This window comes from Delphinus delphis, chromosome 2, assembly GCF_949987515.2.
Source record: "Delphinus delphis chromosome 2, mDelDel1.2, whole genome shotgun sequence".
In the NCBI taxonomy this organism is placed as follows: Eukaryota; Metazoa; Chordata; class Mammalia; order Artiodactyla; family Delphinidae; genus Delphinus; species Delphinus delphis.
This window is the reverse complement of record NC_082684.1, coordinates 11,927,118-11,942,683: the sequence shown is the minus strand read 5'-3', so window position 1 is coordinate 11,942,683 and position 15,566 is coordinate 11,927,118. Positions and strand designations below refer to the sequence as shown.

Genomic DNA, 15,566 nt, shown 5'->3' with positions numbered 1-15,566 from the left:
TGGGGGCCATAAGAGCAGAGGGTGGCCCCTTGCTGACAGCCAGCAGGGAAACTGGGACCTCAGTCCTACAGCCACAAGGAAGTGATTCCTGCCAACAAGCATGAGCCTGGGAGCGGGCTCTTCCTCGGGGCCTTCGGATGAGAACGCAGCCCAGCCGACACCTTGATTCCCATCTGAGACACCGTGAGACCAGAAACCAGCCGCGCCAGGTAGACTTCTGACCTACTGAACTGTGAGATAACGAAGGGGGGATGTTGAAAGCCACTCAGTTTGTAGTTACCTGTTATGCAGCAATAGGAAACTAATAGGCTTGGTTATTATGAGTTTTCAAAGGGGGACCTTGACTGTGTTATTTGGAGACACTGGGTAGGGGGATGGGTGCATTTCAGCAGTGGCTGCAGCCCCTACCCTGCTCCCTGGAGGCTTCTGAGGGGCCCCCTAAGGCCCTGCTGCAGCTGCTACCTCCCTGCTACCAGCCCGATCCTCAGCTGCCCAGCTACAGGCGTGCTGTTGGCGAAAATACTGGAAGGTGGGGAACCAGCCCGAAATTGGGGGAGGGGGTGGCTTCTGGGCAGGGACAGAGGGGAACACAGGTCACAGGTCTGACAGTCCCCAGTCTGACATGGCCCTGGTCAGCTGGACCAGTTTCCATCCCGTCTGACTCAGCTAAGGACCTGTTTCTTCTCGAGGGGACAGAGTGCTATCTGCACCCAGTGTGTTCGAGGCCAGGAGTGTGGAAGTTAGACACGGGCCCCGGTGGAGACAGGGACATTCCTGAGCCCCATTCCAGCTTGTGGAAACGGTTGCTGGAAACGCGGATTAACTCTGTGGCAGCTGTTTGCACTGATTTATGGCCCCTTCCGGACCCAAAGGCTCACTGCCCCACTCGGCTCCAACTCCCAAAATGCGGCAGCCTTTGCTGTTTTCAAGACGTTTAAAAAATAATATTTGAAGGCTCTCTCTGGCCATACATATTCTAAAAGCAGAATAGAAAATGTTAGCTTGGTCCAGTGCAAAGATGAAGCTTCCAGCAACGAAACAGTCCATATATTTAAACAATAAGACAATCTCCTTAACCCCCAAAGGGGCTCTAACCAATCAATAAGAAAAAGACCAACAACCCAAGAGAAAAATGGGCAACTAACATGAAAAAATTCATACACAGAAGAAATGCAAAGGGGCAACAGACACAAGAAGAAATGCGTACTCTTGTCAATCATGGAAGAAATGCAAATGAAGGTAAGACAGTTATCATTTCTTCAGCAGCCACACACTATAAGGAGTAAAATTTGTTCAAACCTTCTTTTTTTTTTTTTTTTTTTTGCGGTACGCGGGCCTCTCACTGCTGTGGCCTCTCCCGTTGCGGAGCACAGGCTCCAGACGCGCAGGCTCAGCGGCCATGGCGCACGGGCCCAGCCGCTCCGCGGCATGTGGGATCTTCCCGGACCGGGGCACGAACCCGTGTCCCCTGCATCGGCAGGCGGACTCTCAACCACTGCGCCACCAGGGAAGCCCTGTTCACACCTTTTGAAGAACAATCCAGCAATATCTGCAAAGTGAGAAACGTTTATAGCGGTCTTCGGGAAATTCCACTTCTAGGGATTAATTTTACAGACCTATGCAAAGACCTGTGTTTACTGCAGCTCAGTTAAAAGAAAAAATCCAAATCAAACTGGAATGACTTTATGAGCCCAGTATAATTGAGTAAATTATGGGTTTTTTCATTCACATGCTGAAATCTTATGCTGTCATCAAAAAGGGCAGATCAGACCTAGTTGTCCTCATCCTGGAAAGAAGCCAAGACATATGTTCAGTGGAGAAAAAGCAAGTTATAGGAGAACACAAGTAGTAGGACACTGTTTCTTTTCTTTCTTTCTTTTTTTAAGCACACATGTATTTGTACATGTATGAGAAGAGCCTGCAAGGATAGATTCCATACTTAAGAGCGGCTGCCTCTGGGAAGAGAGGTGCGGGCCAAACAGATTTGAGCCACTGGCAATCAGGGCCCTGCCTGCTGACAGAGGGACTTCAGGACCACATCTGAGCAGGGCTGGGGGTGAGCGGCCCTCAGGAGGCATCCAGTCCAGCAATTCCTGAGGTGTGCTGGGTGGACCAGGCCTCTTACCATAAGCGCAACAAAAGCGAGATGGGGGCCCATAACTGATTAAGTGGAAAAGGGTAAACATTGCTGTATTTCATCGATTCTAGGGCGTGGGTTTGGTTTTCTTTTGTTTTCTTCATTTTCCATCTCTGAAGTTAAGATGTGGCTCATCATTTATGGTGTGTCAGAATTTAATTAGCATTTTTTTCTCTATTTGTAAATATAAGCTATCAGCGCAACTTCCACCGGTGGTAAAATTCAGTTTGCCTGCCTCTGGGAGACTGAAGATTCATATTAGCACATAAAGGCTCTGAAAAGTCCTGCAGCAAAGAAACGTGTCTACTCCCGATTTCTCCACCATATCTGACACAACCCCCAACTTTTCCTTTTCCTTCTTAATTCTCATCTTTGCCTTTGCCTTTGTTTACAAATGAGATCATGCTGGGGCCCCATGGATGCCCCTCCCCACCATGGATGTCTGAGAAGGCCGAGGAGTCCCTGTCACTTTCCAGTGCAACTGGAGCGAAGGGAGGCACACTCACTCTTTAAAGCTCTGTATAGGGACTTCCCTGGTGGTGCAGTGGTTAAGAATCCGCCTGCCAATGCAGGGGACACGGGTTCAAGCCCTGGTCCGGGAAGATCCCACATGCTGCAGATCAACTAAGCCCGTTTGCCACAACTACTGAGCCTGCACTCTAGAGCCTGCAGGCCACAACTACTGAGCCCGCGTGCCACAACTACTGAAGCCTGCATGCCTAGAGCCTGTGCTCTACAATAAGAGAAGTCACTGCAATAAGAAGCACGCGCACTGCAACGAAGAGTAGCCCCCGCTCGCCACAACTAGAGAAAGCCTGCGTGCAGCAACAAAGACCCAACACAGCCAAAAATAAATAAATAAATAAACTTATTAAAAAAAAAAAACAACTCTATACAAAGACCATTTGGCAAAAACCGTAATAGCAGCAACTGTCATCAAGAACCATCAATGGATGCTTTAAAAAAAAAAAAAGTGGGTAAAAGTCTGACAAGAAACAGGATGACTGCAAAGTGTCTCCTTATGAGATAACTGCCAACACAAAGAGAAAAACAGAAATTTGCAGAGGAGAACCATGTCAGACACAACTCTGACCAAATAATCTATTAGCCAGTGGGAAGACACGTTGATGTCATGTCCTCCTGACCGGAGGGGGGAACAGTATTGCTGGTGTGGCGCTCCTGCCCCGAATGCAGAATCCCCACCTACTCAGGGGAAAACATCAGATACCCCCAAATTGAGGGACACGCAGCAAAATAAACAGTCAAGCCTCCTCCAAAGTGTCAAGGTCATGAAAGACAAACAACCTGCGGCCCGGCTCTAGGTGGACGGAGTCCACAGATGGACAACCAGACTGGATCCTGAGCCAGGAACAGGGTAGCAGTGGGACAGCTGCGAAATTGTTTAATAACCGTATTGCTATTGATGTGAATTTCCTGGCTTAGAGAACTATAAACTGTCACACAAGATGTTGACACTGGACGCAGCTGTGCAAAGGTATACAGACGGGCACTTTGTGTAGCATTTTTTGCACCTTTTTTGGGTAAGTTTAAAATTACTTAAAAATAACAATTATACTAAAAAAATTGTATACAGTCAGCCCTTTGTATCCACGGAGTTCAACCAACCACGAATAGAAAATATGCAGGAAAAAAAATTCCATTAAGTTCCAAAAAGCAAAACTTGAATTTGTCATGTGCCAGCAAATATTTACACAGCATTTTATTGTATTTACATCTATTTACATATAATTTGCATTGCATTGGGTATTAGAAGTAATCTAGAGATGATTTAAAGTATATGGGCTGGGACTTCCCTCGTGGCACAGTGGTTAAGAATCCGCCTGCCAATGCAGGGGACACGGGTTCTAGCCCTGGTCTGGGAAGATCCCACATGCCGCGGAGCAACTAAGCCCGTGTGCCACAACTACTGAGCCTGTGCTCTAGAGCCCATGAGCCACAACTACTGAGCCTGCGCTTTAGAGCGCCCATGCCAAACTACTGAAACCCACGCGCCTAGAGCCTGTGCTCCGCAGCAAGAGAAGCCACCGCAATGAGAAGCCCGCACACTGCAACAAAGAGTAGCCCCCGCTCGCTGCAACTAGAGAAAGCCCGTGCGCAGCAACAAAGACCCAATGCAGCCAAAAATAAATACATACATACATAAATTTATAAAATGCTATAAAAAAATAAAGTATACAGGAGGATGTGCGTAGATTCTGTGCAAACGCTACGCCGTCTTATGTAAGGGACTCCAGCATCCTGAGTTCGGTATCCATGGGGGGTCCTGGAACCAATCCATCACAGATATGAGGAATGCTAATGTGAACTTTACAATAAATCCATAAAACTGATATAATTAAAAATAAACACACATGATGCATTTCAAACATGGGTGTGGGTGCTCAGGAAGGATGGATGGAGAGGGGAGTGCTGTCCAAGGGGCCTGGTCACAGGGTCACAGAGGTCACGATCAAGGATGCCAGCATGGATTTGGTGCTAAAAAGAATCTCAGGAACCCAGGACTCATAGGATCACAACACACCACGTGTGGTCTGAAACCACAACCCAGTGTCACCCAGGAGAATTACCATCTATTGAGTATTTATGCCTTAAATGCATAACCATGTTTAATCCTTACAACAACCCTGTGAGGAAGGGGCTGCTATCATTATTCCCATTATACAGATAGGAAAGCTGAGGCTCCGCGGTGCAGTTAAATAATTGGCCTAAATGCACACAGCCAGGCCAGTCCAGATTCGCTACAGCACTGCTTCTGTAGAAAAGACTACTGCAGAGGCGTGTGTCCCCTGGACTGAGCTGGAGGCACAGAGTGGCCAATGGCCAGTCCTCCCACCTCCCTGGGCCTCTCTCCTCATCTTTAAGATACGGAGAACAGTTTGGGGGCATCAAGAGCTCAAGATCTCTTTCGGGGGCTTTCCTGGTGGTGCAGTGGTTGAGAGTCCGTCTGCCGATGCAGGGGACGCGGGTTCGTGCCCCGGTCCGGGAAGATCCCACATGCCGCGGAGCGGCTGTCCCCGTGAGCCATGGCCGCTGAGCCTGCGCGTCCGGAGCCTGTGCTCTGCAACGGGAGAGGCCATAACAGTGAGAGGCCCGCGTACCGCAAAAAAAAAAAGAAAAAAAAAATCTTTCGGCTGGAAAGACACTAGGTGGGTCTTACATTCACACTGAAGTGTAAATGACTGGTGTCTAGTACTTTCTGATCAACCTTGACCAACAGGTGTGTTTGAGCATCCGTCTGCCCTATCATGTCCCCGGGAAGAGATGTTGAGATTTCTCACCTGGGCACTGGGAGACTGCGTGTGAAGGGGGAAGAAGGCTCTGGGGATCTCGAGTCTGCAGGGGTCAGTCAACTCAACAAGGGGAAAGGGAGCCAGAGGTCACAAAGACAGCGTCTGGCTCACCTACTGGCCCAGGTCAGCCTTGCACAGGCAGGGGCTGCAGGGACAGGCCTGGAGGAGCCATCAGGGCCTGGGTTGGTGCGGGGGGTCACTCGGGAGTGCCTCCTGAGAGGGTGGGTCTGTGGGTCAGGAGGAAACAGGGGTTCCCAGCAGGGTCTGTGTAAGGCGCCGGCCAGGCCCGAGCATCTCCGTGTGCCAGCAGATGAGCAGGAAGTCTGGCATCTCGTCCAGAGCCTCTCTTTTCTCAACTGAAAAAGGGGATCATTACAGCCCCCTCGGGAGGGTTAGCAACAAGGGGAGGAGAAGCCGCCCACCCAGGGCCAGGCCGGCCCTACGTGCTCTCCTCACGACACCCTGGGCGAGGGCGTTTACCTCCTCCGTGCAGGTGACAGATGGGAGACTCGCCAGGGCTCAGGACTGACTCGGGCCCCGGGGCAGGGCCAGGTTCAGGACCAGCTGCCTCCTAACGTTGACACGGGGCCCACCTCGGCCTGGCCGACAGGCGGTGCTCCACTACCACCCTGCTCTGCAGACCCCGCACCTCCATCTGGACGCGGGGTCTCTGCCTGCATGGCTGGAAGTGGCTGACGTGGGAACGAGGACAATGTTTCTCCCAAACGCCCCAAAGTCCTGGAGTGGAATCAGGCACGGAGCACCCAGGCAAAGGCCCCCGCCTCCCTGTCAGCCCACGGGGCCCGAGCCTCTTCCGTGGCCACCCGCTCCAGCAGTGTGTCCAGGCCTGGCCTGGTGCCGGTCCTCCCTCACACCTGACCCCTCAGCCCCGTGACGTGGGCAGGCTGACACCCGGGGAGCCCCAGGGCCGGTAGGTGCCACAGGGGCCAACTCCTCACAGGCCCACCCGACAGGTGTGCGAAGCACCGTCCTGGTGGGTTACTCCAAAACTCCAGCCTCCTGCACAAGATCGGAGCTGGAAGCTAATCCTGACTCGGGGGGCTACACCCCTCTCCTCTTTGTCCTCCGAGACTCCAGGCCCTGCTACTAACTACCAGCTTCGGCCACGTGCCTCCCACCCAAACCCAGGGCATCCTGTGGGACGAAGGGGAGGAGCTGAGAGCACCGGGCGCCCAACTCTGGGCCGCACCTGCTACAGTGGACAGGGCCAGACCTTCCCCACACCTCCCCCGAGGTGATGATAACCGCGCATCATAGATGAGCAAACGACTCCGAGAGGGCCAGTGACTGCCCAGGCCGCACCAGTGGGGCTGAGATTTCAGCCCAGGCTTGTCAGGGCCGAAGCCTGCTCTCTTCCATTACAATGTACCGCTGTTCTCAAAAGGGACAGGACTTTTGTTTCCTCAATAACCACACGGGGCAGAGACTCCATGACTGAAGCAGGGATCTTGTCTGGACAATGCCATCGCCTGGACAGCAGAGGGCACCCGGGGGCAGTGCCAGCTGGCGGAGCAGGAGCAGCAGGGCCGGAGCCCACACTGCATCCATTGTGGCCTCGACCCCTCCTCGTCAGGCCGGGAGCCGGATTCGGGAACCACTGGCTAAGAACCCACCCAGATGGCGTGGGTTCAAACCCCAGCTCTGCCCCTAGTAGCTCTGCGGCCTTAACCAACTAGATTCAATGGATACAGCATCCGCACCGCTACGGGGTGGTGACAGTACCACCCGTCTCACAGGGTCATGGTGAGGATTAAACCAGCTAACACAGTGCTTGGCATGCAGTCGGGGTGCCCCCTGAGCGCTGACAAAGCGGCCCTAGAGGAACGGTGACCTGCAGGCACCACAACACTGGGGACACGGGCGGACCTGGGGCCCAGGCCTTGACTCCAAGGCCCCTCCCGCTCTCTCCTCTCCCACCCACGGCCCTCCGCAGCTCACCAAGGGCGGACAGCCGGCCCCCACCTCTGAGTGAGACCCCCCGACTCGACCACACACCCCCACCCCGCGGCGGCTGCTGTGCGGGGATTGTGTCTCCCAGGCTCTGCGGAATGTCGTTTTCTCTTTGCTTGGTGTCTGGATTACTCATTTCAATCCAGCCTCCAAACGGCCTGCAAGCTGAGCCCTGATTAAACTCCCAGAAAACCACAGGCAGAGGCGCTCGATCTGCGGTGTGCACCCCCCGTCCCCAGGGAGGCCCGGCGTCCGGACGGCCATCTGTCACCCCCAGAGCGCATGTGTGGGAGCTGCCGGGGCAGCCACACCTCATCGGCAGCCGTCTTGGAAGGGCCTCTGAGCCCTTTGCCCTGTGGCCTGAGACCCTCCACCACCTGCTGCCCCCAGGGCCAAGGACACAAACCCACAATCCCCAATCACAGCCCGGCTTTCTCGCCCATCGCTCCGGCCAGTTCGGGAGTCGGCTAGAGCCTTGCCCAGGATCACTTGTCCTAGGGCGGCAGAGCCGGGCCTTGGTCTCGGGGCTTCCACCTCAAAACCCTGGCCCTATGCGGAAAGCAGGTGCCCACGAGAGAAAAGGCCTGCAGATGCGTGTCCAGCAATCTCGGCTGGTGACGCAGCCTCCCGCTCCCCGCAAGCCGGCAGCAGGCAGTGTTCAACTTCTGGGAGGCTCCTGTACTTGGTTTGAACTGGATCCAGGTTTAGTGCCATCTCTGCCTCTGGCTAAAGGGTGTGGGTGCAGCCCCGCCCAGAAGCAATCACCTGTTAGGGAAACCTGGGGCCCAGGCACTCTGGGTGGATCACTCCGTCAGCCTACTGACCTCATGTCGTATGAGCTGTTATGTGGAAGGAACGTGCTGCTGAGGCCACCCACCCTGGCCAGCTGGAAGGGGAAAGGTCATTCCAAGAGCCAGTCACCCATGGATGCCGCAGGCAGGAACCCACTCCCCGGAGGGGAAGGCGGACAGCTAGTTGTGCCCCAAACTCATCCTCCCTGTTCTGCCGTGGTGACGGGGCTCCCAAATGTCAGCTGGCCACGTGGCTGCCAGAACAAAGACCACTTTCCCCGATTCCCTTGCAGCTCAGTTTGTAACTCGGTTCTGACCACTGAGGTATGAAAGAACATCACTGTAGCTTCCAGAATTTTTCCTTAGAAGATACCCAGGGCTGTTTCCCTTTGCTCCCTTTTTCTTAGTCCCCTCTCCATCCTAATGTCTAGACTGTAGATGTGGTGGTGAGAGTTTCAGCACCACCTCGGACCAGGAGGGCCACGCCAGAAGAACAACGAGCTGGGGGAAGCCTAGGTCCCCGCCGTCACTCGCCAGCACCGGCCAGCCTTCCTCTGGGCTTTTACGCGAGAGAGAAACGAAGTCCATCTCATTTCATCCACCCTCCAGGTCTCTGCTATGGCAGCAACTTTGTCAGCGGGTTTCAGGCTGACACGTCTGCAGCTGAAAGGACCCTGCCTCCCCTCCAGGCTCTGAATTAGGAAAAGATAAGCTCTGGGAGCGTGGAACTGAGATGGCGCCAACCACCAGGTCCTCAGACAGGTGAGGCTGGAAGCTCCGGGCAGCAGGCCTCACCTGTCCCCCACAGCTGATGCTCTGTGCAGCGATGGATGGCCCGAGCGTGGACCCTCGGTCCAAGGGCTCTGCCTGTTAGCCCCGGGAGACCCTCCCCGTGTGTCACAGCCCACCAGCCCACCCCCAGTGCAGAGCAGGGAGCCCTGTCACCTCCCTGCAGCAGCCTCGCCCACTGCCCTGTCTTCTGTGCAGCCACCAAGGCTCTCTGAGGACAGGGAGAGCCACGCTGGCACAGGGGTGGCGACAGCTCCAGGAGTTTCTGCCAAGCCCCTTCTCCCAACACAAAAGCGGTGTCACCTGGACTGCTGTACCTGAGGAGCTGAAAGGGTAATTACGGCCCTTTACAGCAGGACTAACAGGGCTGCGAGCCTCCAGGAGTCGCAGGAGTGCGGCAGGGGAGCGCCAGGGATGCGCTTCCCAGAGCAGGTTCTCTGTATCTGCGCCAGGAGCAGCCTGGCCTCTGGGAGGATGGGAGGTGGGAGCCAGCAGTGCTTCCGCATGTACCGCCCCGGGTGGGCAGGAAAAGGCTCCAGGAAGTCCCAGCCTCTGCCTGCGCTCCTGGAAGAATACCAGCCCGGCTCGGCGTGCACGATAAGGAAAGCCCAGGGTGCAGCGGTCACGGCCCACCCACACAATTCCTGCTGGCCCAGGACCAAGCCGGTCTTGAGAGTTTGGTCAACAAGTTCTCACTGGGCCCCCTAGCAGGCAGCCCCTGAGCTGACCTCAGCTGGGTTGGAGCTGAGTGGGGTCTGTCTGTGTCCCTGCTGGGGGCCAGTCACCAGCCCCTCACACCTGTGGCTGGGTGGGAGGTCACCCTCACAACAGTTAACGACCATCAAAATCTACCTCTAGGCCGCGTCTGCACTGCCTGTCTGAAATGTACTCTCATCTCCTCACTCACCAGCTCCCATACCTTCAAAGGCTGCTCTCGAATGGAGTTCCCAACTGCCCAAGGTGTTCGAAGTCCCCCCTCTGACCGATGGTCTGCAAGTCCACACAAGCACCCCACTTCAGCTCCCTCCCTGCTTCACTCACACCCCCGCCCTGTCTGGGAGGCTTTCGCCCCCTCAGTACTCACCCCCCAGCGACAACCCTGCTGCCTGTGTGCCCTGCAGTCCAGCCCGCTGAACACGCATGCTCACGCTCTAGGCCTGAGCTCACCCTTGATCCCAGCCCTGGTTCTCTACCCATGAAAATGGAGACAGATTCCAAGATCCAATCCAGATGCCTCAGCGCTTTCCAGGGTAAAGTGCTGAGCAGGAACAGTGGCTCCCACTCCTGGGTGACCCCATACTGTCATCTCCTGTCCCTTCGCAGATAGTTGGCATCTAACACACACACTTCCTGGGAAAAGGTGGGTTTCCTTTCCAGAACCAACGTTCCGCCAAAACATCACTATAGATCTTCCTTCTCATCTGGGGGTTCTGGTTCAACCCAGGGAAGGAATGCAAAGGGAATGGAAGCTGACACGGTCACTGACCACTCCAGACCCAAGGATGGGAGGATGCTGGCATGCTGAAAAACGCTGCCTGCTTTGGGGCCCCCCAAGAATGTCATGTCCATGTTGTCTCCTGGTGACGGCCAGGCGCCCAGGGCAAAATGCCTCAAGACCTCTTCCAGGACAGCCAGGTCCACCAGCCAGCTCTTGCACAGGGCAGGTTCCTTAGAGAACCAAGCACTCACCAATTCTCCTGACCAGGGTCCATGACTGCATCCACGCCAGGTGCTTGCTAGATCCGGGGCCCTCTGACTATGGACATGAAAGTCAAGCTTAGGGGTTAGGAGCTGGGGAGCCTGAGTCAGAGAGACGTGGCTAGATTCTAGCTCTGCAGCTTACAGGCTTGGGTGATGCTGGCATACCTGTTAACCTCTCAGAGCCTCCTGTGCAAAACAGGGAGGACGGATGGTCTGGCCCACCTTTATAAAGAAGCACCAGAAGAGAGACTGTAAGAAGAAGGCTGAGCCCGGTGCTGGGCACACAGCACGTACCCAGTAAATCCTGCACTCATTATCCCCATGCTGGTCCTGTGAGTCAAAGCACCCACTGGTCCAACCATCACGTGAACAACACCTGGGCCAAGTCACCATCCAGGTCAGGGCTCAAGGCAGCCCCTGTAGGCCACACACATGTGGCCTGGATGGCAGGAACAAGGGCTGCCTCTCCTGCCTCTAGGATGGATTCTCACGCAGCCCCAAGGCCCAGGCAAAGCACTTTCTCTTAAAGTGAAACAAGAACTCTCAGCAGGGAACGCCTGGACCAGGGGGCAGAGCTAGGAGGTTACTGTGAACGTGAATCTTTCCAAAAAGCCCTTCTCACATAAACAAACACCTTGGAAAGGCAGCCCGACTTCTCTGGAGCTGCCCTGCCCTGGGACGTGGGGAGGATGAGTCCTCAGGGGCAGGGGCCCGCAGCTGGCAGGAGACGCTCCTGCAGCTGAGAGGGGGGCTCCCGCCTGCGAGAACAGAGCGTACCCCGCAAGGTCCAGCCGCCACATTACATATCTCCATGTGTTTGATCAAAGGCCCTTCAATTTCTCTGTTTGTCTCTTTCGCCCGGTTACGTAACTCCACGCGCCCGCCTGCCGCTGAGCTATTCTACACGCACTTCTGCTCTCTAACCACTGTCTTATCTGGATACTTCATCAGCACCCGTGGGTTTAAGACAACAAAACTTGAAGTGGTTGGAGCCAGTCTCCCAAAGAGAGCACCCTAGGACTTTTACTTCCTAACTCTGCTGGCCACAGAGGGAGAAGGAAAGGCCCTCCCCAGAACGTACAGCTGCTTCCTGTGTCAAAGTGCTTAAAAAGACCGGACCCCCGTCCCTCCTCCCACCCCACGCAACGACCACCTTGTGTCCACGAGCTGGGCCGACTGCCACGGAGGCTGAGCCACTCACGTCCGTACCTTTCATGTAGGCCTCGATCTTCCGGATGAGCTCATAGGACTTGGACCGGTCAAGCAGGGTTCTGATGGCGGGAAGGGGGTCCAGGACAATGGTCTCAGGGTGGGCATCAATGTATTCCTGAGAGGAAAGAACACTCCTTCCGGTTAGAGAGGGAAGACTGACGCTGAAACGAGGGTGACAAGCAAGACTGCATCCTGCGCGCCATCCCCACATCCGTCTCTGTTCTCCATCCCCCCACCAGCCCTGACCTCTGGCTGAGGCAACACCTGGTCTCAGGAAACGGCCTCTACCCACTCAGCCCCACCGGGATCACGTGACTTTGGTCAGGCCAATCAGCACGTTCCACCTCCTGGGGCTGCCGGCTCAGGAGAGGACATGTGACCCGAGTCCATTCAATCAGAGGCAGGCTCAGCGCTGTTGTTGGAAATGCTGGGACAGGAGCACTGTCCCTCCCTGAGGACAAGAGGAAGCTGGGAGACCAGGCAGCTGGGAGCAGTCATCCTGGGATCTGAAGGAGAGAGAGCTGATGGAGCCCAAAGTGAGAAAACAGAGCCGAGAAAAGGAGAACAACTCGGTTCTGGTCAGCTGATTCAACTCCTGGATAAAGCCTCACCTAAAACCCGATCTGCTCCACGGCGGGATTTTGCTCAATGAGCGGCCAGCACCCTGCGCTGAGAAGGGTTCTGAGGCAGGGCTGGGGAGGGGGACGCCAGGATTCAGTAGGTCTGTGGGAAGGTGATGAGACACTCGCCATGGGGCAGCCACCCGGCCCGCAGGTGCTCACTCCAGTAAGTGCTTATTAATACCCAGGAGCTTCATGGTAGACCATGGAAATGCAAGCAGAACTACGGTAAGGTTAGTCTTTAAGGAAGTTACAATCTTCTTGGGGAAATAACGTTAAGGCACATGAGGAACAAGAAACCATTATTTGCAGTGTAATTCAACAGAAGACAGAGCAAGATGTGTCCAGGAAAAGAACTCAGGGACCTTGGGCCGCCAGGAGACACCTCTGTGACTCCAAGAACTCCAAGTCACAACAGGGGGATAGAGCAGACTGTCGGGAAGACAGTAAATGAGACCATCCCCCGGCTCTAAAACTCCATGGTTCTATGGACACAAATGGGGGATGCTGGAACAGGAGAGGGGCTCAGAGACAAGGCTGGGTGTAGGGAAGGCCATTCACTAGCTGCTGTTGTTACTGTGGGTTGAACTGTGCACACCCATCCCCGGATCTGTTCAAGTCCTAACCCCGGGTCCCTGTGAACATGACCTTATTTGGAAATGTCCTTACAGATGGAATCGAGTTAACATGCGGTTATACAGGATTAGGATGGACCCTCATCCATTGACCGGTATCTTCAAGACGAGGAAAATCTGGACACAGAGACACACAGGGAGGAGGCTGTGGGAAGATGAAGACGGTGACCGAGCTCAGCTACAAGGCAAGGATGGCCAAGGACCACCGGCCACCAGCAGATTCCCCCTCAGTCTCCAGAAGGAACCAATCCTGCAGACACCTTGATTTTAGACTTCCAGCCTCCTTAACCGTGAGAGAATGAATGTCTGTTGTTTTAGGCCACTTAGTTTGTGGTACTTTGTTACGGGAGCCCCAGGGAATAAATACACCAGCTTAATTCACCCCTCCCCGCCCATTCCACAAGATCTGTCAGCGAGGTCAGCAGAGGCCAGGAGCAAAAGCCATAATGCTTCTCTTCTAGTAAACCTTATCAGAAAAAAGAATGCTCCATTTGGGATTTTTTTTCCCCGGTGAACCTATTTTGGTTCCTAGTAATCATTTTTAAGAGCTCTCAACACAAAAGCCAGAGATTCATATCTACCTCTCTGAAATCTGTTCCTGCCTTATGTTTCATACCAAAGTAGCTGGTTATGAGCTTATTGGTGTCTTTTTCTCTGGATGTTTAAAAGAAGTCTCCGTCCCTGAGGGGTGGCCAGTGCACGCATCTGGGGAGGCCTTCTTCCCCTCCTCACACCTATAAACGCCACAGGGCCTACACGCTCTCGCCGCAGAAGGTCCTCTCCCAGCACGTGCATCTGCAGACCCAAATGCAGAACAGAAGCTGCCTTCGCGACTTCCTCCTCCTCCTGAGAGCCTGGCCCGCTGCCCTGCTCGTACAGAACAAGCAGGCAGCTGATGCAGGAGGGCCCACGTCTGGCACCCCCAGGGGACGTGGGAACGAGGTGAGAGATGTCTGTAAGGAAGGTCTATCCAAGGATATAACTTGGATAGGTTCTCTCTCCTACAGCCTCACTTCAGGGTACCGAACCTCTCTGCTGTGGGCTCCCCAGAGGCAACTCTCCCCATCGGCACTGTTCCTTTACCGGAGCTTGTTCCTTTGAACCAGATCTACACTGCCACAAGAGCATGTCGTTCATGAGACACCAAGATCGACATATACGACCGAAATCATGTTAATGTCCTCATGTTAAAAGGGCATCCACTCAACAAACTTCACAGCATCCACAGCGCTCAGGGCATCGTGCAGGGTGCAAACAACACTGGACGAATGACAGCCTTCTAGGTTTTCCCCTACCGGATCTGGCCAATGAATTCACGTTCTGGGCTATGAATTGAAAGCACTGCAATGCCCTCACCACCCACTGCCAGGAAGCAGTGCAGTTCAGAGGGAAGAACAAGGGACTGAGAGTCAAGAAACCCAGTCTCAGGGCTTCCCTGGTGGCGCAGTGGTTGAGAGTCCACCTGCCGATGCAGGGGACACGGGTTCGTGCCCCGGTCCGGGAAGATGCCGCGGAGCGGCTGGGCCCGTGAGCCATGGCCGCTGAGCCTGCGCGTCCGGAGCCCGTGCTCCGCAACGGGAGAGGCCACAACAATGAGAGGCCCGCGTACTGCAAAAAAAAAAAAAAAAAGAAAGAAAGAAAAGAAGAAACCCAGTCTCCCGCTGTGATCACCTTCCGCTGTCACCTCAGGTGAGCCATTGGGTTTCTCTTGTCTCGGTTTCCTTGTCTGTGAGTTGCGAGTATAAGTTGGAGAAACCTAGGATTAGTGTTTAGGAGACACACTTCAAGGCCACACACATGGGGCTGTTCTAGAACAGGACGGGCAGCCACCGGTAGAGGCATTACAGGTAATGGCAGGGACACACACAAGCTCACTGCTTTCCTTCAAAAGGAAGGTGACATCAGAGACGTTGCTTCGACGGGCTGGCCCAATTCTCCCCCAGCCACCGAGGTCCAGTACACCACGACCCGCCCTCAGATGTCCCCACCGCAGTACCGAGAAGAATGTCCACATGGTTGGCAGACAACACAAAGCTGGTTCTGGTTCCACTTTTGTGCATTAGGGCAGCGGCCTTTATTGAGAGAACTCAGACTCATTAAGACGTGAATTGAAGCCAAAGAAGCTAGAAGAAACCAAAGGAGGGAAGATGTGACAAGCAGGCACCAACAAGCTTTTGACCGGGGATGAAAGCATCAGAATTAACAGAGGAATTATTCCTAAACATGATCTCTTTTGGGACGAGGACGGAGAGGGCAAAGAAAGAGTTTTTCCAATCGCCCCATCATCCTCAAGCGGGTTTTCTTCCGAGCCTTTCAGTTTATCTATTGTATCGCAGGCTTCATGCATTTTCCACAGGTCTCTTAGAATTGCCAAACAAATTGCTGCAAGGGTGAGAGCC

General features: G+C 54.4%; 1 protein-coding gene across 3 annotated transcripts in view; it reads right to left on the bottom strand.

Annotated features, from left to right (window-relative positions):
• The window catches only part of ITPK1 (inositol-tetrakisphosphate 1-kinase), a 160,186-nt gene that overhangs the window by 34,260 nt on the left and 110,360 nt on the right, over positions 1 to 15,566 (bottom strand). For all 3 annotated transcript variants that reach the window (XM_060004010.1, XM_069540409.1, XM_060004012.1), the window contains one exon: positions 11,910 to 12,027. In XM_060004010.1, coding sequence (XP_059859993.1) covers positions 11,910 to 12,027 — 118 coding nt within the window. The remainder of the gene's footprint in view (positions 1 to 11,909; positions 12,028 to 15,566) is intronic.